The 20,662-nt window shown below is 44.3% G+C and overlaps 1 protein-coding gene across 1 annotated transcript in view; it reads right to left on the bottom strand.

Annotated features, from left to right (window-relative positions):
• LOC144791669 (D-beta-hydroxybutyrate dehydrogenase, mitochondrial-like) overlaps nt 1-20,662 on the bottom strand; it is a 131,453-nt gene that overhangs the window by 97,552 nt on the left and 13,239 nt on the right. The window contains exons 2-4 of the mRNA XM_078666401.1: nt 10,599-10,735; nt 7,876-7,936; nt 2,910-3,020 (exon numbers count right to left, since the gene is read on the bottom strand). Coding sequence (XP_078522527.1) covers nt 2,910-3,020; nt 7,876-7,936; nt 10,599-10,684 — 258 coding nt within the window. The 5' untranslated portion in view covers nt 10,685-10,735. The remainder of the gene's footprint in view (nt 1-2,909; nt 3,021-7,875; nt 7,937-10,598; nt 10,736-20,662) is intronic.

The following is a 20,662-nucleotide window of genomic DNA, read 5'->3' as shown; positions in this document are numbered from 1 at the left end:
GTGAGGGAATCTCTGTATGGGTGTGGTGATGAGCAAATATATTTCTCAAAGGTACAGGTCCAACAAACTAGAAAAATAAAAGGCAGTGTATGTGTCAGTTGTTGTATATAAATAAGTATACATAAGACACAATGATTGTGTGAGTGACTGTATGGATAACTGTATACTTGTAATAATGATTTTATAATTCACTAAGTATGACTTACTATCTAAATGAATAGAAGAAGTGGTGTTTGTATAAGTGTTTTGCTAAGTAAATATGTAAGTATGATCCATTGTTTGCATAAGTGAGTAGGATGACTTCATATGTGAATAGGATGCGTGCTGTTGTTGTTTAATGTCGATATAGATGTACAAGTATTTTTGATAGTGTTCTATTGTTCATTGACAGCATGTATGAGTGAATCCATAGGTAAGTGATTAGATGTGTGTATACATCTATGAATCACTGAGTGGATTTTTAGATACTTGTATTGCTGTAACAATGGATTTAAATATGATACTCTGTATTTTACAAACAGTGATGAAAAATTGTAATAGTGTATGAAAAGGTGTATGTGATTGTCACGTGGATGATGTCATCAGTGATGTCATTTGAGATGTCATCAGTGATGTCACTGGCCATGTCATGAATTATCTAATATGTGACATCATCAGCAGTGGATTGCGGGTGCGCAAAATATAGTTAGTACAACTAACTATATAGGAGCAATTTCAATGGTTTTGTATGAGTGAAATGTCCAGCTAACTATAACACCACTAAAACTTATAGTTTTTTGAGTGAATTTCAAAGATTTTTTAAATGCTAATTCCTAACTATATAAGGCCTGAAACCTATGGTTTTTTCAGTGAATTTCAAAGGTTTTTTAAATGCTGATTCCTAACTATATAAGGCCTGAAACCTATGTTTTTTTCAGTGAATTTCAAAGGTTTTTTAAATGCTAATTCCTAACTATACAAGGCTTGAAACCTATGGTTTTTCCAGAGTTTTAAAAAAAAAATTGATTGGTTAACTGGCTTATTAAGTGTATCTTAGTGAATACATATATTAGCGAGTAATGTTTAAATATTTAAATATATGCATGAGTGATGTAATATGTGACGTCATCAGCAGTGCATTGCAGACGTGCAAGTTATAGTGAGTCCAACTAACTATAACGTGGGAATTTCAATGGTTTTATGCGAGTAATATTTCCAGTTAACTATAACTGGTGTGAAACCTATGTTTTTTTCAGTGAATTTCAAACGTTTTTTAAATGCTAATTCCTAACTATAACTGGCGTGTAACCCATGGTTTCTTCAGTGAATATATATATATATATATATATATATATATATATATATATATAACATTTCTATGGCAAAATGAAACCCCTCATTTTGTTCCTTTTCAAATTAAATGTATTAAGTGTTACCACTTTATTCCAATCAAGATGACTTCAGGTGTGCCATACTTTTGTCATAAGTAAGACTGTTAGCGTTCTAGTTGTTCTTTAGAACACTCTGGGACATTCTGTCATTGGGCTATAGTTGGGCTACATCTGGCTGATATTTGGGCTACATTTGGGCTCTTTTGTCTCTGGTGGCCATCTTGGGAGACTGCATATCAGAATATTTTTAATGAAATATAAGAGGATTTGAGAAGTCACTCAAAATGTGCCCTAATTTTTCTTTCTTCAGCACTAATCATAATTTCTATGGCAAAATGAACCCCCTCATTTTGTTCCATTGCAAATTAAATGTTTTAAGTGTTAACACTTTATTCCAATCAAGATGACTTCAGGGGTGCCATACTTTTGTCATAAGTAAGACTGTTAGCGTTCTAGTTGTTCTTTAGAACACTCTGGGACATTCTGTCATTGGGCTATAGTTGGGCTACATCTGGCTGATATTTGGGCTACATTTGGGCTCTTTTGTCTCTGGTGGCCATCTTGGGAGACTGCATATCAGAATATTTTTAATGAAATATAAGAGGATTTGAGAAGTCACTCAAAATGTGCCCTAATTTTTCTTTCTTCAGCACTAATCATAATTTCTATGGCAAAATGAACCCCCTCATTTTGTTCCATTGCAAATTAAATGTTTTAAGTGTTAACACTTTATTCCAATCAAGATGACTTCAGGTGTGCCATACTTTTGTCATAAGTAAGACTGTTAGCGCTCTAGTTGTTCTTTAGAACACTCTGGGACATTCTGTCATTGGTCTATAGTTGGGCTACATCTGGCTGATATTTGGGCTACATTTAGTTTTTTTTGTCTCTGGTGGCCATCTTTGGGCTATATTGGGCTACATTGGGTTACATTTGGGCTACATTTGGGCTCTAACATATATATAGCCCAATGTAGCCCAATATATATAATTTTTCAAAGTTAATTTTCGTAAAAACCACTGGAGCACATATCTTGAGACATAGCAAAGGCACATCGGGATACCAGTCCCTACAATTTTGCCAAGTTTGGTGGAAAACCATTCAACGTTCGGGCTAAAAGTGAGTCCAACCGCCCTATGGAAATTAACATGGGGAAAACACGTTTTGGGATCCCCTTTTATCTCGACCCCCGCTTGACGAATCCCCCCCAAACTTTCAGGGAAGGAGCGGAGCGCCGCCAGGCAAAGTTAAGGAAAATTTCAGGAAGATTCCTCAACCGGCGCCAAAGTTATTCCCAATAGAATGTTGCGATTTCCCTATGGAAAACAATTCTAACTATATATACCTACTGGCTATCGCCAGTAGGTAATACATATATATATATATATATATGCGAAAGAGAGAGAGAAAGAGAAAGAGAAAAAGATTTTTAAAAAGCCTACAATGTGGCTTGTAGAAAACACTATTAGTTGCATGTTCCCTTCTGCGGAGCTGCTGCACGTTTTGTTCATATACCCTACAGAGAGTCGATGCACTTACCTTCAGAAGGCACCCAGCAAAGACAGTGAAACCTTTTGAATGCAGATGTTTGGCCACCGAAAAGCCAAATCCAGAGTCACAGCCAGTAACCAGGACACTTTTGCCGTCAACCTGAGGAAAAAATATAAAGTCCCAAAGAGTTTACAAATGCATCTAAAAGATAAAGGAACCTCGTCGCCATCTACTCACTGGCCATCAATGTGATGCTTTAGTTTTATGGGACCCAGTATGACTGTTTATATGTGTAAGGAACTACAGAAGAATTTGGACTGTGATAAAAACTGAACTTTTTCATTCAGCAAAATCTCGAAATGCTGGTAACACAAAACTAAACACATAAACGAACGTCTTTTAACACATCCAAAGGGACTCAACGTTAACTAAGACGGTTCAGCGTGTTAAGTGCGTATTGCTGAGATTTGTCAATTCAATCCCTAGCACAGGCGTATCAGCCATTCACACTCACCAGGTCAATAAAATAAGAGCTGTCTTAAATGCCTATAAAATGCTTTAGATAAACTTGTTCAGGCAGTAGACCTGGAGATATCTAAACATGTAATGTCCTGATCCAGGAAAGCTAAGGGATATATCATGCTAAGTGAGACCTAAATGTTACTCTATTAAGCTTGAAACTCAAGAAGTGAGCCGGGACAGGGAGGAGGAGGGAGCTAGATAGTTAGTTGATGTTGGGTGGTGGGAGGGTATTGGTTGATATTTCATGATTGTATGCACAGCGTTATAACTTTGATACAATACGTAGATGTACATAAAGGATGCCAACACTGTTTTGGATGATATATATATGTATGATTCTTGGACTAGTCAATAAAATCAATAAAACATTTTAAAAAAAATAATAAGCTTGAAACACACTACAAGAAAGGAAAACCACTGATAACATAACCTGGGTAAACAAATAAGCTATGCGTCAGAAGGAAATATGGCACATACACTGACGAAAACAAAACAAAAAAAAAGAGCGAGAGACTGCCTGACTTACTATTAAAATTCCAAAAATGTCTTCAAAAGTTGTTTGGTAGGAAGAAAACACCCAAGACAAATATACCGGACCGGTTATGCTACCTACAATATTGCACAAGTGGAGAGCAGAGGTAGAATGGTGGTTTTTAGGTCAAGCTTACTAGACATCACATGTGCGGTCTGTCACGAGGCATGTTATGGCATTACAAGAACAGAGGGTCTTGGAGACCTCCCATTGCTTTCTATTGGTTGCCTTTGCTTGTCACTCATTTGCCCGCTTCAAATTCATGACCCAGCTTGTCAATATTGTGTTTGTCCCCACATGGAGCATTGCTTATTTACGATCTCTTGATTAGCTGCCATCGGTGCTTCCGCTCCATGCCTTACAGGTTGTACCTTTTTCTTTTGTGTGAAGCACTCCATTACATTGCATGCGTTTTCAAGCCGGCCTCCTCATGGACGTCGTTCCGGCTGCACCCGCTGCACCCTCTGTTGCTCACCGTTGTATGTCTACTTTCCTCGCCCCTCGTTCTAGTGCTTGCCTGTGTTTCTTCACATTGCTCCCACCCGTCCACACCCTCCGTGTTGCTTCGGTGTCCTCCAGACCCATTCTCCCCCATACTGCCTCGCCGTTCGCCCTCCACCATCACTGTGTTGCTTCGCCGTACTCCCCCCCTCCTCCAGTGTTGCTTACGCTTCCCCACCTACCCTACAAAAAATAAAAATGATTTTGCACGTCTTATTTTCTTTTTAGTTATTAATCCAACATGGTTTTTTAACTGAAAAGAGCAAAACAAAGTGCCTGTATCTTTTGAAAAGGAGCACATGGGGGGTGCGCCATCAACAAAATGACCCAGGCAGCATTAACATATGATTTTCTTTTTTTTTTAAGGTAGCCATGCTGGACAGCATCGTGAATGCTGTGCAGAGTGCATAAACACCATTGCTAAAGCCAATAAGTAACAAAAGTGAGACCTATAGGTCTTGCTGCCAATGCTGGTTAAAAGAGATGGCGTTTACAGATGTGAAGATTTAATGAGAAGAGTTCAGATGAGTTTCAAGCCACCTATTAATACGAATTTTCAGGTCCCTTATTTAATCTCTAAGTAAGGTTCGACAACTCTTTTCAATTCTTGGGGAAAATATGTTGGCTAGGGTAAAAAATGCAGGGATCCCAAAAACTCTGCTAAGGATCGCTTACAGTGAGTATCATACTACCCAACTGCCTTTAAAACATATTTACAAACGTTTTGTCCACAAGATTGGAGACAATATTAAACAATATAATCTGAACTAGGAATTTTCTGAACAAATACACAAAGCAAAAAAAGACACTTAAAAATGTGTCTAGGTGAGGATATCAACTACCTCTAGAAGAAGCCTCGTGCAAGGTCATGTACAGAAGGCATCTGACCTCTGACAGATGACCCCTGGCAGGGGGCATACTGTCCCATGAGTGCAATTATATGGATGTTGAACTAAATATGGAAGAGAATGTTTATCCTGTAATTTACCATAAATTTTGACTAAATGAAGACAGCTTCTTTTCCACATACTACAAACCTTGTCATCTTCCTTTAATAACCTTATGATGACGCGTCAAAACTGAGCAATCTACATGCAGTGCTTAATTTGTAAAAAACATAGGTGCCAGGGTTCTCGTCAGGAGGCCACTGCAGCTTACCACACCCATTGCTGCAGACATCGATGCCAATGATAGAAACACAACTACTAACTTTCGAACTCCTACAAGTGTGACAATTTGGACTGTTTCAGGCCTCCAAAGCTTTCAGAATGGCTTGGGCGGCAGGTAATAGTAATTCTTTTATGTATATTGAATTAATAATGAACTGTTGTTGTTTTATTCTCTAAATCAGCCAGACAGCGCCACCTTGTGGCAAACTGCCACAAGCACTGGTGTTGACAATTAAGTGTCGGTGCTGAGAATTGGAAACCACCGTCTCAAATTAACTTTGAAGGCCTTGGTCCTAACACCACCTCCCAAAGTAGACGCAGTTAATATGTCTGCACATGATAAATATTCTGTTTACAATAATGGCACATTTGCACCAGTGCAGGGCTGAGAGACACAAGGAGTATTGAAATGATTTATTGAAGTGGTGTTAAAATTGAAATAAAAATGAATAATTATTGAAAAAGAAGTAGAAAAAAAAAAAAGAGTTCAGGTCAGAAAGGACAGGTTACAGCTACCAACTGTCAAGAGCTGATCCCCGACCTCGGGGCTTCTCAAGTAAGACTGACCCTTCCAGACGTCAAATGAACAGTCTCTCTAGAAATACAGGTTACAGAAAAGCTCGCAGGAATGCCAAATCTGCCAACTGGATTGAGCAAGCGAAAGTAGTCGCGACGTATAAAGCACATGGAAGAAGAAGAAGAGTGGCAATTAAGCAGGAGGTCATGTTGAGGCTTGGCCTGACTTCAAGGTTTGACAAAGCTTGACAGAGATTTTTGGGGGTAGACAGGGGGAGAAACCCCTTGTGAAGAAAAACCACTCTAAATACATGCAGCCAGCAAAAAAAAAAAAAAAACACTAATTCCCTTAGTACTTAATGGTGACTACTCTGCAAAGCTGCAGGTAAGCATAAGCGACAGTGCTCAAAAGCTGCACAGACAGAAGTGCAACAGATCTCCGAGCAATGCTGTGCACATACATGGGTACCAGGGCCAGCCGGAGAAGCAGCACAAGAAGCTCCATGGTATTTGCGCCCTCATATTCCAGTACCAGCATGCAGCCTGTACCTAAAAGATGAATAGAGATGTTTCCATCTGCAAGGCAGGTATGGACATGCATCCGTAGCCAGAAGATGTTCTAGCTAAACCGCGATATCCATTAAGGTACGATAAGCTGAAAAGATTTCAAAGAGAGACAAAAAAAAACACACACATACAAAATTGTCATATCCAAAAACAATGGATTTGTTTTAAGACTGGTAGGACTAATATTTTTACTATATAACAGGAGCCTAGGATGTGTACATTTAAGACTGACATGCATTCGTCTGCTTGCAGTCTCTCTCGTGTCAAACTATGAGGATGGCTGCAGTGTGCCTTTGCTAATCCCTTGGGATCATATCATTCTTATAGATTGTGTGATTTTTAACTTCTGCCCTCCAGGTCACTGTGAGAAAACCTTTTACAAGGACAAGGGCTGATTTAGAGTTTGGTAGAGAGGGCACCATGTTGTATTGACGACAAAGTACCCTCTCCGCCCAACTGAAGGTCCGCCCGCCTGATTTTCACACGGATGGACCTTAATAATGTCAGTGGAGACGACTATTTTGTCGCTGACATACGCCTTTGATGGCCTGACAGAGTAAGGGCCGTTGGAGGTTTGGCGATTCAACCGCCCACCCGATTAAGAGTGGGAGATGCAACTCCAGCTTTCACTGCCCCTTACCCCCATCTCCCATGGTGTTGGGGGGGGAGGGTCATTAATCTTTGAGTTTTTAAAACCAAAATCCTGCTTTGTGATTGATTTTTAAAATACAAGAACACATTAAAAGTTTAACAGAGGTATCGTAATGTTGACGATACAGTCTTTCAAACTTTTAATGCATTGACAGGAACCGTTGCGCCGGCGGGTCTTGCCACTGTTTTGAGATGTACGCTGGCCGGTGGACATGTCTAGATTTGAAGGGCAAAGGATGATTGGTACGGCGGGAGTAAAGTTTTTTGCCATAGCCACAGATTTACCTCCATCCGTCAAAGTCTAAATCAGGCCCCATGTCTTAAAACAATTGACATGTACTGGATTCCCATTGTACGCAGGATGTGTTGTTATTCAATTGTCACTAAATTAATATTGCCAAAACATGTAATGAACATTATTAAGTGATAAATTCTGATCTGTGTTCCCCTTTAGTCAATCCCATGGCATTCAGACACAAATGTGTGCCTCTGAGAGGTTCTATGGAAGTCCACCATGAGTTAGCCAACTCAAGCGGTACAAGCCGCCGATACACACCTGCTCTTGTTGACTTGCATAAGACCGCCTGTCACCTGAGGACACGAAGGGAGACACACACCTACAAAGAAAAACAGTATATGGGTAAAAGGTCATCCCCAGCACGAATTCCAGTGCGGCGCCCACATACCCAGGAAAACAAAGTATTCAGGTGAAAGGTTGCTCATATGTCAACATTGGCTGACGTCTGCGTAGAAGCCTTTTGCTTTACTAACACACAGATTAGCAACAAATGGACAAAGACGCTCCAGCTCTATGAAACTACCATACCATACACATTTTAGTAAATTAAGTACATATTAGTACTAGAAATTAAGATTTTTTGGGGCACTTGCATTTTTTTATTTTTAGGAGCCCACATTGACATGAAGAAGCCCACAATACTATGGCACTAAAAAGTAAACACTGGCTCAGCATTTTTTCTGTAAACCTCCACTTGGGTAGGTGAGCTGCTCCCACGTCTTGGTTTGGTTATATTATCTTGAGCCAACAGACCCAACCCATTTTATGAGGGTGTCAATACCACTTACAGACATGCAAAACAAAGGTCACTGCAGAAGGAGCAAGCACAAACATTTGGAAATGACCGTCCCAATTATGCACTCAGACGAAGGGAATACTAGATATGACATTATGCCTCACCCTACCCGAGATTATGAGGAAATGAGGAGTAATTATTTCAGGACAGAAATCAGTTAAACGAATGGGATTATTGGCTGAAGTAGTCTGTTTATCTTTCTTACAACACTGTGGACAGGAAGGATCCACAGAGATTAAATAGAGATAAAAATTAAAAAGTTAAGAAACAATAGGGTGATGGGACCAGTTGCAAAGTACAATTCAGAGGGGCTGTGGGTTACCAGACTGGTAAACAAGCCAAAAGTAATACAGCGAAGAATGAACGAGGAAGGGAGGGGAAGAGAAGTTTATGTAGGTTTTCAATAAGTAACTAATTAGTGATTAATATCTGTAGTGCGCATTGCCATTTACAATGTGAGTATCATGCCTAGTGTACTATTACACTCCCACGGGGTAGCCAAGGCTCCCTTGACTTTCCAGGGCTGGCATGGTTGAGCGGTCAAGTCTCAGTCAAGAAGATTTTTGTAGGTGTGGATTTCACGAACACTATGACACTATTCCTACACACTTACATCAATGCTCGTTGAGAGCAATACCTTGTCAAAAGAATGGGGTTTATTTATGTGTAGGGAATTGAGGGAAATTAAAGTCAAAGAAAAGGTGAAGGTGCTAGAACCCTCTGGCTGGCAGGACAAAATAAAATATTGCATTTCTGTCACTCATTTGCCAGATAATTAATAGAAGAGCGGATTTATATCTTGCAAACCTCTGGTGGGTAAAAGCTATCTATTATGCAGCTTGTGCAGTGGCACCGGGGAGCGGCGCTATGTGGGGTCATGGGCACCTTGGTTGGTTTTCAATACCAAACTAGGGCAAAGGGCCTGTTTTCCATCCTGGCATGAGAGCCATTGACAAACCTGTTACATCACTAAACCTCTGCATTGCTAGTACACATTTTAACAACAGTTCTGGGCATCCCAAGTCCCCACCAAGCTGCCCATACACTGCCAATGATAAACAGTGGTCAGTTTCTCTCGTCAGTGAAAACTGCAGGCAGGGTGTAGAACCCAAGCTTTAATCAAGAGATTCTACTTATTTTTGAGAACCTCAGTAATAGAATATTGATGACAAGGTTTCCCTAAGGGAGCAACACAATATAAATGGGCTTATTACAACTAGTGGTCGAAGTCAGGGGGCAGGGTGGGGGGTTGGGGAGTCTTTATTTTCATTTTTTTTTTTTTAAACAGTTCCTCTACTTTTTGTGGAAAGATGACAACAGTTGAAATACTTCAACTGAAGTGTAAGGCAGTGAGTCCTGTGCTGTGAAACCGAGGCAGGGCAGACCACTGAACTAGCCTTCCTGCCAGGGTGCCTGCGGCCTGAAAGAAATGTTTAAATGTGTAAAACTGGTTAATCTGTAAATGCAAAGGGTGCTCTGAAGCCGGTATTGGCTTTAATTGATAGAATCCCTAGAAGCTTTCCTGAGGACACGCTTTTATTCTTTTTGAGAGGTATTGTAAGGGAGCTACCAACTAAGCTGTTGTGTGCTTTTAAAAGACATTTATAAAAAAAAATTGCACTATGTACAGTCTGGGTATTACTAGAATTTATATTTTGGAAGCAAATTTCATCTTAAACTCTTATGTGCATTTTGTAGCATCCTATCTTATACTGTGAGTAATACAAGTTTAAAATAATTACTTACATGTTCACAGTTCTTTCTGTCACAGACTGGGACCTTGTAGCACTGAATATAAACAAGTCACTATTCTACATTGCACCAACCAGGATTCAATTCGGTGGCTCGCTGGTCGATGCATTAACTAATAGAGTTTTCAAAATATAAGATAAAGCATTTCCCACTGCTTAACATATCTTGCATTTAATTTTCATTTTATATGTAGTTACCTGAAGGTGAAAGACCAAGAAAAATTACACAATATCTTGTTTTTTTACCCACGCATTTGAGCGCCCACGCCCACTCATCCCTCCCCCATTACGCGCAGCATCACAGTTCCTATACTTTTTTTTAATGCACATCGACCACTGATTACATCACAACATATAATGTACAGCCAAGTGACATTTTAATTTGTTATTTGAATTGTGGCTAATCAAACCCACAGTTAGCTCAATTTCCTTACCTGATGACATTGTTGTTTTTATCCTTTAAGTTCAAGTTTCTGATGGGCGCACTCGAAAAGGGTCGCAATATCTTAGAGGTCAGCATTTTCACACCTGGCAGAGCGCTATAATCCTCTGCGGTCTTTTTCTAGGAATTCTGAAATAGCGCAAAATAATCCTCCGCATTAGACGCACATTCTGCTAAATGAGCTATGAACAAGGCTAAGCTGTCTCCCTTCCTCGCTACAAGAGGAACTATAAAAACACAGTATAATAGGTTTCAAATTGAACATACGAACACATATTCCCGTAATCCAATGGTCTTCAAACATTATAATGATGCGCACCCATCGTAAAAAAAAAAAAAAAAAAAAAACACAAAAATAACACCAGTGATCCCAGCATGAAAAACAAAATATTTCTATAAAACTGTCGGCTCTTAAAATATTTACCAATTTTAACATACAGTTTTGTTCAGTTATCCCTTTTAAAAATCAAGCGAATACTTGATTGCCAACATGCTAGTGATAGCCTGGACTCCTTACAAGTGTACAAGTGTCCAGCCTTTATCGGAAGCTGGGGACTTTGAGAGTTATTTGGAGCCCCACATCCTCCTAGCCCCACTTTGTCATGTTTTGAGTGGCACAAGGCATTATTGACAGCCCATCACAGAGTGGCACACTGCCACTCTGTTTTCTTTCACTAAAATCACAGCACTATTTTAAGCCTAATGTTTGCCTCTGTTTCCTGGCACATAATACATTCTCCTCTTGGGCAGAGCCTAGAGCCTCTCTGCTTCTCTCCCAACACCCCCACACCACCCACCAGTCAGCAATTGCATGAGAACACCTTTGATTGTCATGCAATTGCTATACAGCCAGGATAAACATATAATAATGTTACATTCTCAGGGTATAGCCCCCCCCAAAAAACCAAAGACTTGGTCAGCAAGCATTTACTGCTTTGCAAAAAATTGAGATGTGCTATACGGTGGTAGCTGTAGGTTAGGAGAGCTATATTGGGGTTAGCGACAGTGTGTGGGCGGTTCTGCAAATCTGATCTTCTTTTTAAGGGTTTGTTCTCTGGCTTGTTATACTTTTTTCTTCCATCTATGGAAACAGGGCTGGTAACCGTCATAAATGCTAAAGTCCTAATACTCCTGAGATCCAACTTATAGTATCCTTGATTGCTGGCTTGTTACACTCACCTTCCTTCATGCTTTGATTCCAATTCACTTGTGCTGGGGACATTCGCTGTAGGTCTTTGGAGAGTGTGTAGACAAGGTCGCAAACAGCCATGGCCCATGCAAATGGAGGGTTGAAAAGGTTACCTATCAGTGCACTGGTTTAGTTACACTACACAAGTGTGCAATTACTATAGGTGCCTTGTATCTTTGCAACAAGTTTCTATCTGTGACGCCTCTGTCTGTGCGCTGTTTTTTATTCCCTAAGATTAAGGTGCTGCTGTTTTTATTCTCCAAGATTGCCGTGCCGCCACCACATGAAACATCACTGAAACATCCACTGCTAATGCAAAGAAATCTTTCTTTCTGTAGTTGCATGTTCATTGAGCCCTTTTTGTTAAGACTGAATTGTGCCAGTAGCAGACGATTAATATACTTGCTACCATTATGGTACCAGACAGTTGCGTGAAACAAGGCTGTGGTGGGCAAGATAAGGCTCACTTTGAAAAAAAAAGATGTTGTTGCAGAAGTTCGGGTATGCTTTGCTACTCACCTTGATTATGTCCAGCCTGAGACAGCGAAGGCACTGTCGCTTGCAAAATGTTGTGTCATTAAAAAATAAAAAGAGCTTAGAGCTTACCCATTACTTACCATTGTTGGTTGGCTTTATCATCACTCTCATTTCCTTGTTTCTCATTGGACAGGGCATGCCATTTTCACTTTTTCCTTCTTGAGTTTGTCCTTTCAATGGAGCATGGACCAAGTACAGATTAATAGCTTCATTGGTGTTCTTCTTCTGCTCACATTCGGATTCAGGACTATAATTTTTTTATTCTTGCTCCTCCCACCATCGTTGTCTTTCTGTTGTTGCGAGTGCTGCCTAGTTTTACAGTTTCATGAGTGTTGCAATAGTTTTGCATAAAGAATTGTGTGGGCCTGACGGTGTAACAAGTTGGCATATATTCTGCTTCATCCATGAAATTGTCTGAATATTTTATTTTAGATCGTTATTCGCTTTAAATTTCTATTTCAGTTTGGAAAATTCCTGCTCTAATGAATTGAGTTGTTGGGTATTCCATGTTTAGTTTAATAAGACAATATATTCAGTGAACACTTAGTATATGGTTGCTCGCTCTTTTTGTGAAAGGCTCTTTGCACCACTTTGAATTGTTTCCTATGACACACTATTGCAGTCTCAGATAATTTCAGATGTTTCACAGAGGCCATAAATGGTGTAGAGCTCCCTTTATTCCAGTCTCCCCTAGCCAGCCGCAGCTTCGACTGCTGGACACAGGAGCTTTATGCTTGACCGCTTCGCTGCATTGAAAGCAATTAAAACTGTTCTTGAACAGATGCCCTTGGTGACACAATGTGCTTTTTTAGATATGGGTTCTTCAGCCCTGCCAAGTTTCCAGATCCACGTGCGATGTGCTGCTCCAGCCTTTGAAATCTGGGACGTGCAGTCTTGGTTATTCCATTACAAAACCAGACTTGACGTCACAGAAACCTAAAAAAAACACCTGGAGTGGACTAGAGCAACACATACCGGACGGACCTCGGAGACTTGGACGCTATGGCAACGTCTTCGCCATTTGGAAGCCAATGGAGATAGCGTGGAATATTTGAGTCCCTTTGCCATCCTTCTATACTGGTGTTTGGGCCTAGTATAGAACAGTATAGCGGAATATTTCCCAGGACACTGCAGCACAGGGCACCAGCAGATAGAAAGTTCTGATTTGCGTACCCGTGTGTAATAAAGAGGAACAGTTTCTGCAACAATATCACCCGGGGCAGTCTCCAACTTGCCGGGACTGTCCCTGCAAAAAAGTGACAGTTGGCAACTGTTTGGTTGTTTGCAAGCCCTTTGGGAGCCCCTTGGCAGCAGCGAGGCTGTGAAGGCCTCCCTTATACATCTTGCTGCCAGATGCTTGTACCCGCTGCTTACAAGGAATACGGCTACTAACGTAATTGTTGGACTTTGGCCCTTAGGGCAGGTTCACCCCTAGACTTTTTGCTTGAAATGGTGACCTGGAGATGGTGATTTTTGGATTGTGCGCACTTTCACTGTGTCCCAGTGGAAAGTGCGTGCGCACTCTGAGTGCATGTGCTGAGCTAGGCCTGCCCGCCCATAGGAATGCATGGGGAATGTATGTGTCCCTGGTAGTTCCTGATGCGTGGGGTGTACAGGCTTGAGTCTGGTATGTGTGAACTCGTGTGAGTGAATGCTGCGCAACGGTGTATGCAGCATGTATGTGTCTAGTAGCGAAGCGCCATTTCTAGACATGGCTGTACGGGTGCTGTGAGGGTGCTGGCGTGTGATTGGCTGGAGCTGGCTGGCATGCCAGGCTCCAGGAAGTCTGGATGGGTCTGCCCGGTGGTGAGTGGGAGATTAGCATGAGTGATGTGTGGGAGGAGTGTACCTGTGTCCTGGATGGGCTGGGTTTTCCCCACACAATGCTGGCTCCGCCCCCCTGTGGTGTGTCTAATGACCCAAGCCCTGCCAGTGAATAGAGAGGGTGGTTGAGGTAAACAGAGTACTCAAGAACCAGCTGCGACTGGTTCCGCCCCCACTCTACACCCTTGAACAAAGGAATGCACTGTATAAAAATGGGGCTGTGTCCCCACAGAAGTTGTTCTCTTCCAGGATCCTGAGGGGGCTGTTGCTGCTGCTGGGCCAGAGGACCGCCACTTGGGCTGTCTCCCTGCCTGGAGACCCAGTGTGCTGGCTCTGGGCCCAGCCCTGCCCCCCTGCCTTGCTGAAGGACTCTGCTGGACCTTTATTTTACTTATAGCGCCTGGGAGCGCTCTATTTTGGTCCTCTAGCGCTTGAGAGCGCTGTATTTGGCATTTAGCGCAGGGAGCGCTGTAAATTGCCTTTTAGCGCTGAGGAGCGCTTTGCCTGCCTAGCGAGTGCCCACCTCGCTTATTTTGGTTAATTTGCCCCCTGGCAGGTGCCCACCCTGCCAGGGACCTTGCCGCTATATTTTAAGTTTACCTCGAGGGAGCCCACTCCTCGGTAAACTCATCCCCCGCCTACGAGTGCCTGGAACGGGCCGCCGCGCTGCCCGCGACGACCCGGAAGTGGCTGGCTGGCCGGCCAATCCGAGCGCGGCCCGGACGGAAAGCCCGCCCCCGCGACCCGGAAGTCAGGCGGGCCGGGGACAGGACATAGAGGCAAACCGGAAGCTGACGGGAGCCCACCCCGTGCTCCGGTGCAAGAAGGGAGAAGTGCCCAGACGCCAGCGCTGGTTCCAGCAGGGCTCTCCTGAGAAGGGGGAGAGCCCGCCTAAGCGTCTGGTGAGCGGAGCGGCGAGTGAGGAGAGCCCCGCGCTGCACACAGAGGAGTGCAGGAGAGAGAGGAGAGCTGCAGCGCCAGAACCCGGTGAGTGCAGCTCAGAGGGGAGAGGAGGGCTGTCGGGGCACATTGCCGGTGCCCGCGCCCCCCCCTCCGGTGTGTAGAGCCTGCTGAGGCTCAGGGGGCGTATCTCTTGGTTTAAGTCCCGAGTGGGGCTCCGACGTTGCCGGCAGTTCCTGGGATCAGTGGGAGATAGAGTCCCCCGTGAAGGACTCCACTGACCGGCTGCATTTTCTTGCGAGCCCTGAGAGGCTCAAAGATGGCACAATTGTTTTATGAGCCCTGAGAGGCTCAGGGGGCACCAGTTGTTACAGAGCCCCGAGAGGTTCGAGCTGCCCCTTTGGTTTGTGGGGAGCCCAAGAGGCTCCTGGCCCACATCTGTTGCAAAGAGCCCAGAGAGGCTCAGGGGCAGTCCATTTGTTTAGAGCCCAGTGAGGCTCTGGAGGGCCACATTCATTTCTTAGGGCCCAGAGAGAGGCTCCAGGCGCCAAAGTTGTGTTGAAGAGCCCAGAGAGGCTCAGGGGGACATTTTGTTTCTACAGAGCCTGTGAGGCTCCCCCATTGGCCCCATTGTTGTTCTTGAGCCCTGGCAGGCTCAAACATTGTTGCGCCAGTTGCCCAGCACTTTGTGGGCAACTGCTACGTTTAGGCCCCCCCTGACATTGGACACAGGGCGTCCTAGCCCCAGAGAGGCCAGTTGGCCTAGGGACAGTCACAGGTGGTGACTTACGTGAGTTTGGCGCAATTGTTATTGTTTTTGCACCTCTGAATGTATTGTTTATGCGTCATGTGCCTTTACACCTCTGAATGAATGTTATGCATTGCATCATGTGTTTTCCTCTTACACCCCTACAGGTATTGTAATACATAGGTGGTTGTTTTCTCCCTAGTACAGGTGGTGCTAGTGAGATCCTGGTTACCAGTAGATACTGGTTGTGTGCTATTTTGTGCTAAAGATTTTACATGCAAAAGTGCTATTTCTGAAAGTGCTACTTCTGATTCCTGACAGTGGTCCAGGTGGCCCTGTCTTGTAAATAATCCCTTGTAAATTCTGCCCGTGCCTATGGCACATTGTAAAGTGTGTGTTTTATCTAATGTGTTTTGGTGTAATACAAAGGCTATTTTTATATAACCTTGTGTGGAGTTTCCTTTGTGGTGGGCCTTTGGTTGTTGTTGCTGGGGTGCGTGCGCAAATACTTAGCCTACATCGCCTCCAAGTTTAGCCTTGCTGCTCGCGCCACGTTACCTAGAGGGTGAGTAGGGGTTATCTTGGCGTGTAACTCCCTTGCCCTGACTTGGGTGTGGTGGTCTCTGACTGACTTTGGCGAAAGCCCTGGCCAGCCGGGGATCCCATTTCCAACAGTAATGGCCGCCGTTTGTGGTCATCTTGAAGCATGCTTTGTGTTGGGTGCCCACAGGTGCAGATTCAGAGGCTCTCTCAGGGTGCCCATTTGGTACTCTGGAGCTCAGGTGAGTGCTCAGGTTGATGATTAACCAATCCCAACTGTGTTTTTTTTAGAGAGTTTACATCTGATCAGGTGATACACATGGAGGAAGAAAAATGCAAAACAATGTTCTGAGAGCACACAAAGCTTTTATCATACATTCACACTTGCGGTTAATACTGCTGAGTATGTAATACTGGTAAAGTACTTTAGTAGTGTGATATTTGGCTAAAGAGTTTACTGATTTCACAGACCACACTCAAACTCAAAAATATAATGAGGGGCGTTTTATATAGCACAACTGACCAAAGCGGAGCAGGACTTGGACTGTCCCAGGAGGACATTAGCAACTTTTGGTTAAAAAAATGATAATGTTATTTTAGAAAGAAGAAGCTAGGCAAGAGGCCTTCATTTGCCATCACCCATCTGCACAGAAAGAGACATCACTTGATTTCCCATCACACTTCTGCACAGGAAGTGACATAATGGGTTCCCCGCTCATGGCACACTATGCTCCTCCTGCCTCCCACTACCTACTTAATGGTGTCTGTGCCCGTCCATGCTTGGAATGAGCCCAGCACCAGAAGCCCTGGTTTTCCCCCTTGTCAGTGCTACCCTGCTACACTCCTCTGTGCTCTCAAGCCCGGTTGGTACTGGCCGCACTGCTGCCACACAACACAGATGGAGCATTCCCATGCAACTCCTGCAAGTTCTCATGCACTCTCCCACATCCACCACTCCTGCACCAACAGCACCCCACTCGCTCACACTCGCACAAACCAACCATGCCACACCTGCATGCATGCTCCTCAACACCACTCGCTCACCGAACATTCCACAGATTTATGGGACCTTCTGCAGGACCATTCTGCATACCTTTCTTCCTCCTGAAAACATAGCTAAACGTAGTCTCTGCACCCAAAATCACTACAGCCTACCCTGCAAACCACATGGTCACCAGGCAAGGCAGTCAGCACAAGCCCAGAATCATCAGCTACATTGAAAGTCTCATGTTCAAGATACTCATCACAGCCAACTTCCCCCTGGGTGGAAGCTTTATATAAATACCACCCGAACCCTGCACCAATGTTACCAGTGACATCCCAGACTTCGTAGCACCCCTCAATATGAACACCAACACTTTCACCTTCCTCAGAGACCTTAACTTTCACCTAGAGGACCACACCAACCCAAACTCGAAAGACCCTACTAGAAAACCTCGGAAACCTTGGCCTCACCCAGCACGTTACCTAACCCACAACTACGGGCACTTATTCGACCACATTTTCTCCTCAATAAGCAACACTGCAGTTGGCAAGCCAACAACTAGGACCTGGACAGACCACATCTTCATTAGTTTCAGCTTACCCATCCTGCATCCCCACAGATCTACCACCACTTGAACTGCCCTCTGCAACTGTAAAAGCATCACCACAGAAGAGGAGTGGGCTTTCACCCTCTCCGTGCACTGGTTTGAGCACACCAGCAACTTGCCAAAAGTCATCAATAACCTCGGATCGATACATGCTCAGAAACAATGGCTCCCCTCAAGCTCAACCCAACGGTAATAGCCCAACCACAGACCAGCTGGTACACAGAGGAACTAAGGCTGACGAAATACCACTACAAGCAACTGGAGCACAAATCAGCCCCAGGGCACTACCACCTACCACCAACAGATATGGAACACCAAGCGCACAGCTCTGGCAGATCACCGGCAACAGCAGCAGCAAGGAAATCATCACCTTTATCAAAGACATCACTGCACCTCCTACTGCTTCCAGCAATATCACCAATGCACAAAAATTTGCAACAAGCTTTTGTAATTCTTGTGTATAAAATCACCTACATATACAGCAGCTTCAAAACTCAACTGGACTCTGTTGTCACTGAACTTCCCATAACAGCCAAAGAACTAAACCGGACCTCTAGACCCACCATCACCACTGTTGAAATCGGATACCATGAAGACTAACCATTTAGGGGCCTCATCTGACACTTGTTCCCACCACTGGTCAAAGGACTCCTACCGATCAGAGAAGTGCAAACACTCATCCTCAACACCTCCATCTACTTAGCCACATTCCTGGACACTTGCAAACATGCCACCATCATGCCTCTGCTCAAAAAACCATCCAATGACCCAACCACACTTTTCAACTGCAGACCAATCTCCTTCCAACCATACCTGGCAAAAGTCTTCGAGAAACGAATCAACCAGTGCCTCACTGACCACCTCAGCAAACACCAGCTGCTCGACAGCCATGCAGTCCAGATTCAGGCCCAACCACAATATAGTAACAACACTCATGGCCGGCTCCTTGACTAATGCACCTGATTGACTAATTATTGCTACATCCAGAGTTCCGTATTTTCACACTTTGGTCTGAAGAATTCTATCATAGACTTAAATCTCTCTTCAGATTGAGTTGGATCTTCTGTAGTGTGCTGCTTTTATATACATGTTTGTTTGTATGCGTTCTAATGTTTGGTGGTGTTTGGTTTGTGCACCTGGTGATCTTCACTAATTTTGTACAAGCTATCTGGGAAGATTGGCATCGATGAGGCCCTATATGAAGTATGTGTCTACGGTACGCAAGTGTATGTTTGTTGGTGTTTTCTGTACCCATTTAAAACAGACCTGCTGTGGGGTGTTTTTTTTATTTCAACATCTTTTTATTAAGTCTCAGATTGAGACACACATAAGAAAAGGGTCACATTGACACAGCGATAAGCCTACAACCCTCATGGGGCCGGCCGCGTGAAAGAACTCATGGTGCGAACTCTGCGTGGGCCGGTATCTCCAATCACACCCGTCGATCTGTACATCAAGATCAGTCCAGATCCCATTGAGTCGCTCAAGAAGGGGGTCCAATAGCGCAGTCCAGCACACCCCAGTGATACCCCGCCTTACATAGCATCCCGTGAGGCGGGCAGGTACAAACAGAACAAACAGAAACAAACAACCGGCCCTAGGGGCCCAACACTCAACCAGAGGCCTAGTAGAAGGCAGCCAAAAGAGTAAAGCAGAGGTTAGAGGGAGCAGAGAGGAAGAGTAGAGAGAGCTAGGGGGGACAGTCACAGCGGCGAGGGCGTCACAGGGTGCGAGGGGTAAAGGGGAGCACCGCATCTTCCACCAATTGCAATGCTCGCAGCGCTGGTGGCATATTCCTAGCATATTCGCTCCTGCAAAGATAAGCCACTAGTGGTCGCCAAACCTTTTCAAAGTGGGTCGTGCGAGACTGTAGCCTAGCCGAGAGCGATTCCATAGTGATGACCTGCCACAATCTGCCGAACCACACAGCTAGAGGGGGGGCCTCCACCTTCTTCCAATACAGAGCGATAAGTTGTCTGGTGGCACCCAACATTTGCATCGCTAAGGTCCAGTCACTGCGGGTCAGGGCCAGCAAGTCAACAGGTTTGAGTCCCAGCAGTATCGTGCTAGCATCATCAGGCAGAGGAAATCCCAGCACCCCCCGAATGTGGCTCAACACCTCCTTCCAAAAGATAGCGATCACAGGACAGGTCCACCAGATGTGCATGAAGTCACCAGGCACATGATGGCATCTCCAGCAACCGGGCGGTACAGAGGGGAACATCCTGTGCAGGCGTTGGGGCGTATAGTACCACTGCGTCATTACTTTATACGCGTTTTCTTGTTGCGGCACGCTGCGATACACCCTAGGAACATCCCTCCAGAGGCGGGTCCACTGCGCTTGATCAATATCAGCGCCCAGAGTCTCCTGCCAATGTCGCTGGTACGGGTGAGCAGGGGGAGTAAGAGGATGCTGTAGAATCTGATAAATTTTCGATATAAGGCCCTTCGTGCCCGCACCAGAGCGGGCCAGCCTCTCGAACGGGGTGAAGGCCCGAGTGGCCCCCGGGTACATCGCATCCGATAGGGCCCAGTGACGCAACTGCAGAAACTGCAATTCGGCCTCTGGGGGAAGATGGAACTCCTCCCGACAGTGGGCAAAGGACTTAATGGAGCTTCCGTCAAAGAGATCCGTAAGGACTTTGCAGTCTTCTCGTGTCCACCTGCGAAAGGCGGGAGTGTGGTTAGCCGGTGGGAACCATGGATTATCCTCTATGGGGGTGTGC

The sequence above is a fragment of the Lissotriton helveticus genome, chromosome 11 (assembly GCF_964261635.1).
Source record: "Lissotriton helveticus chromosome 11, aLisHel1.1, whole genome shotgun sequence".
NCBI lineage: Eukaryota > Metazoa > Chordata > Amphibia > Caudata > Salamandridae > Lissotriton > Lissotriton helveticus.
This window is presented reverse-complemented; position numbering and strand designations above follow the sequence as displayed.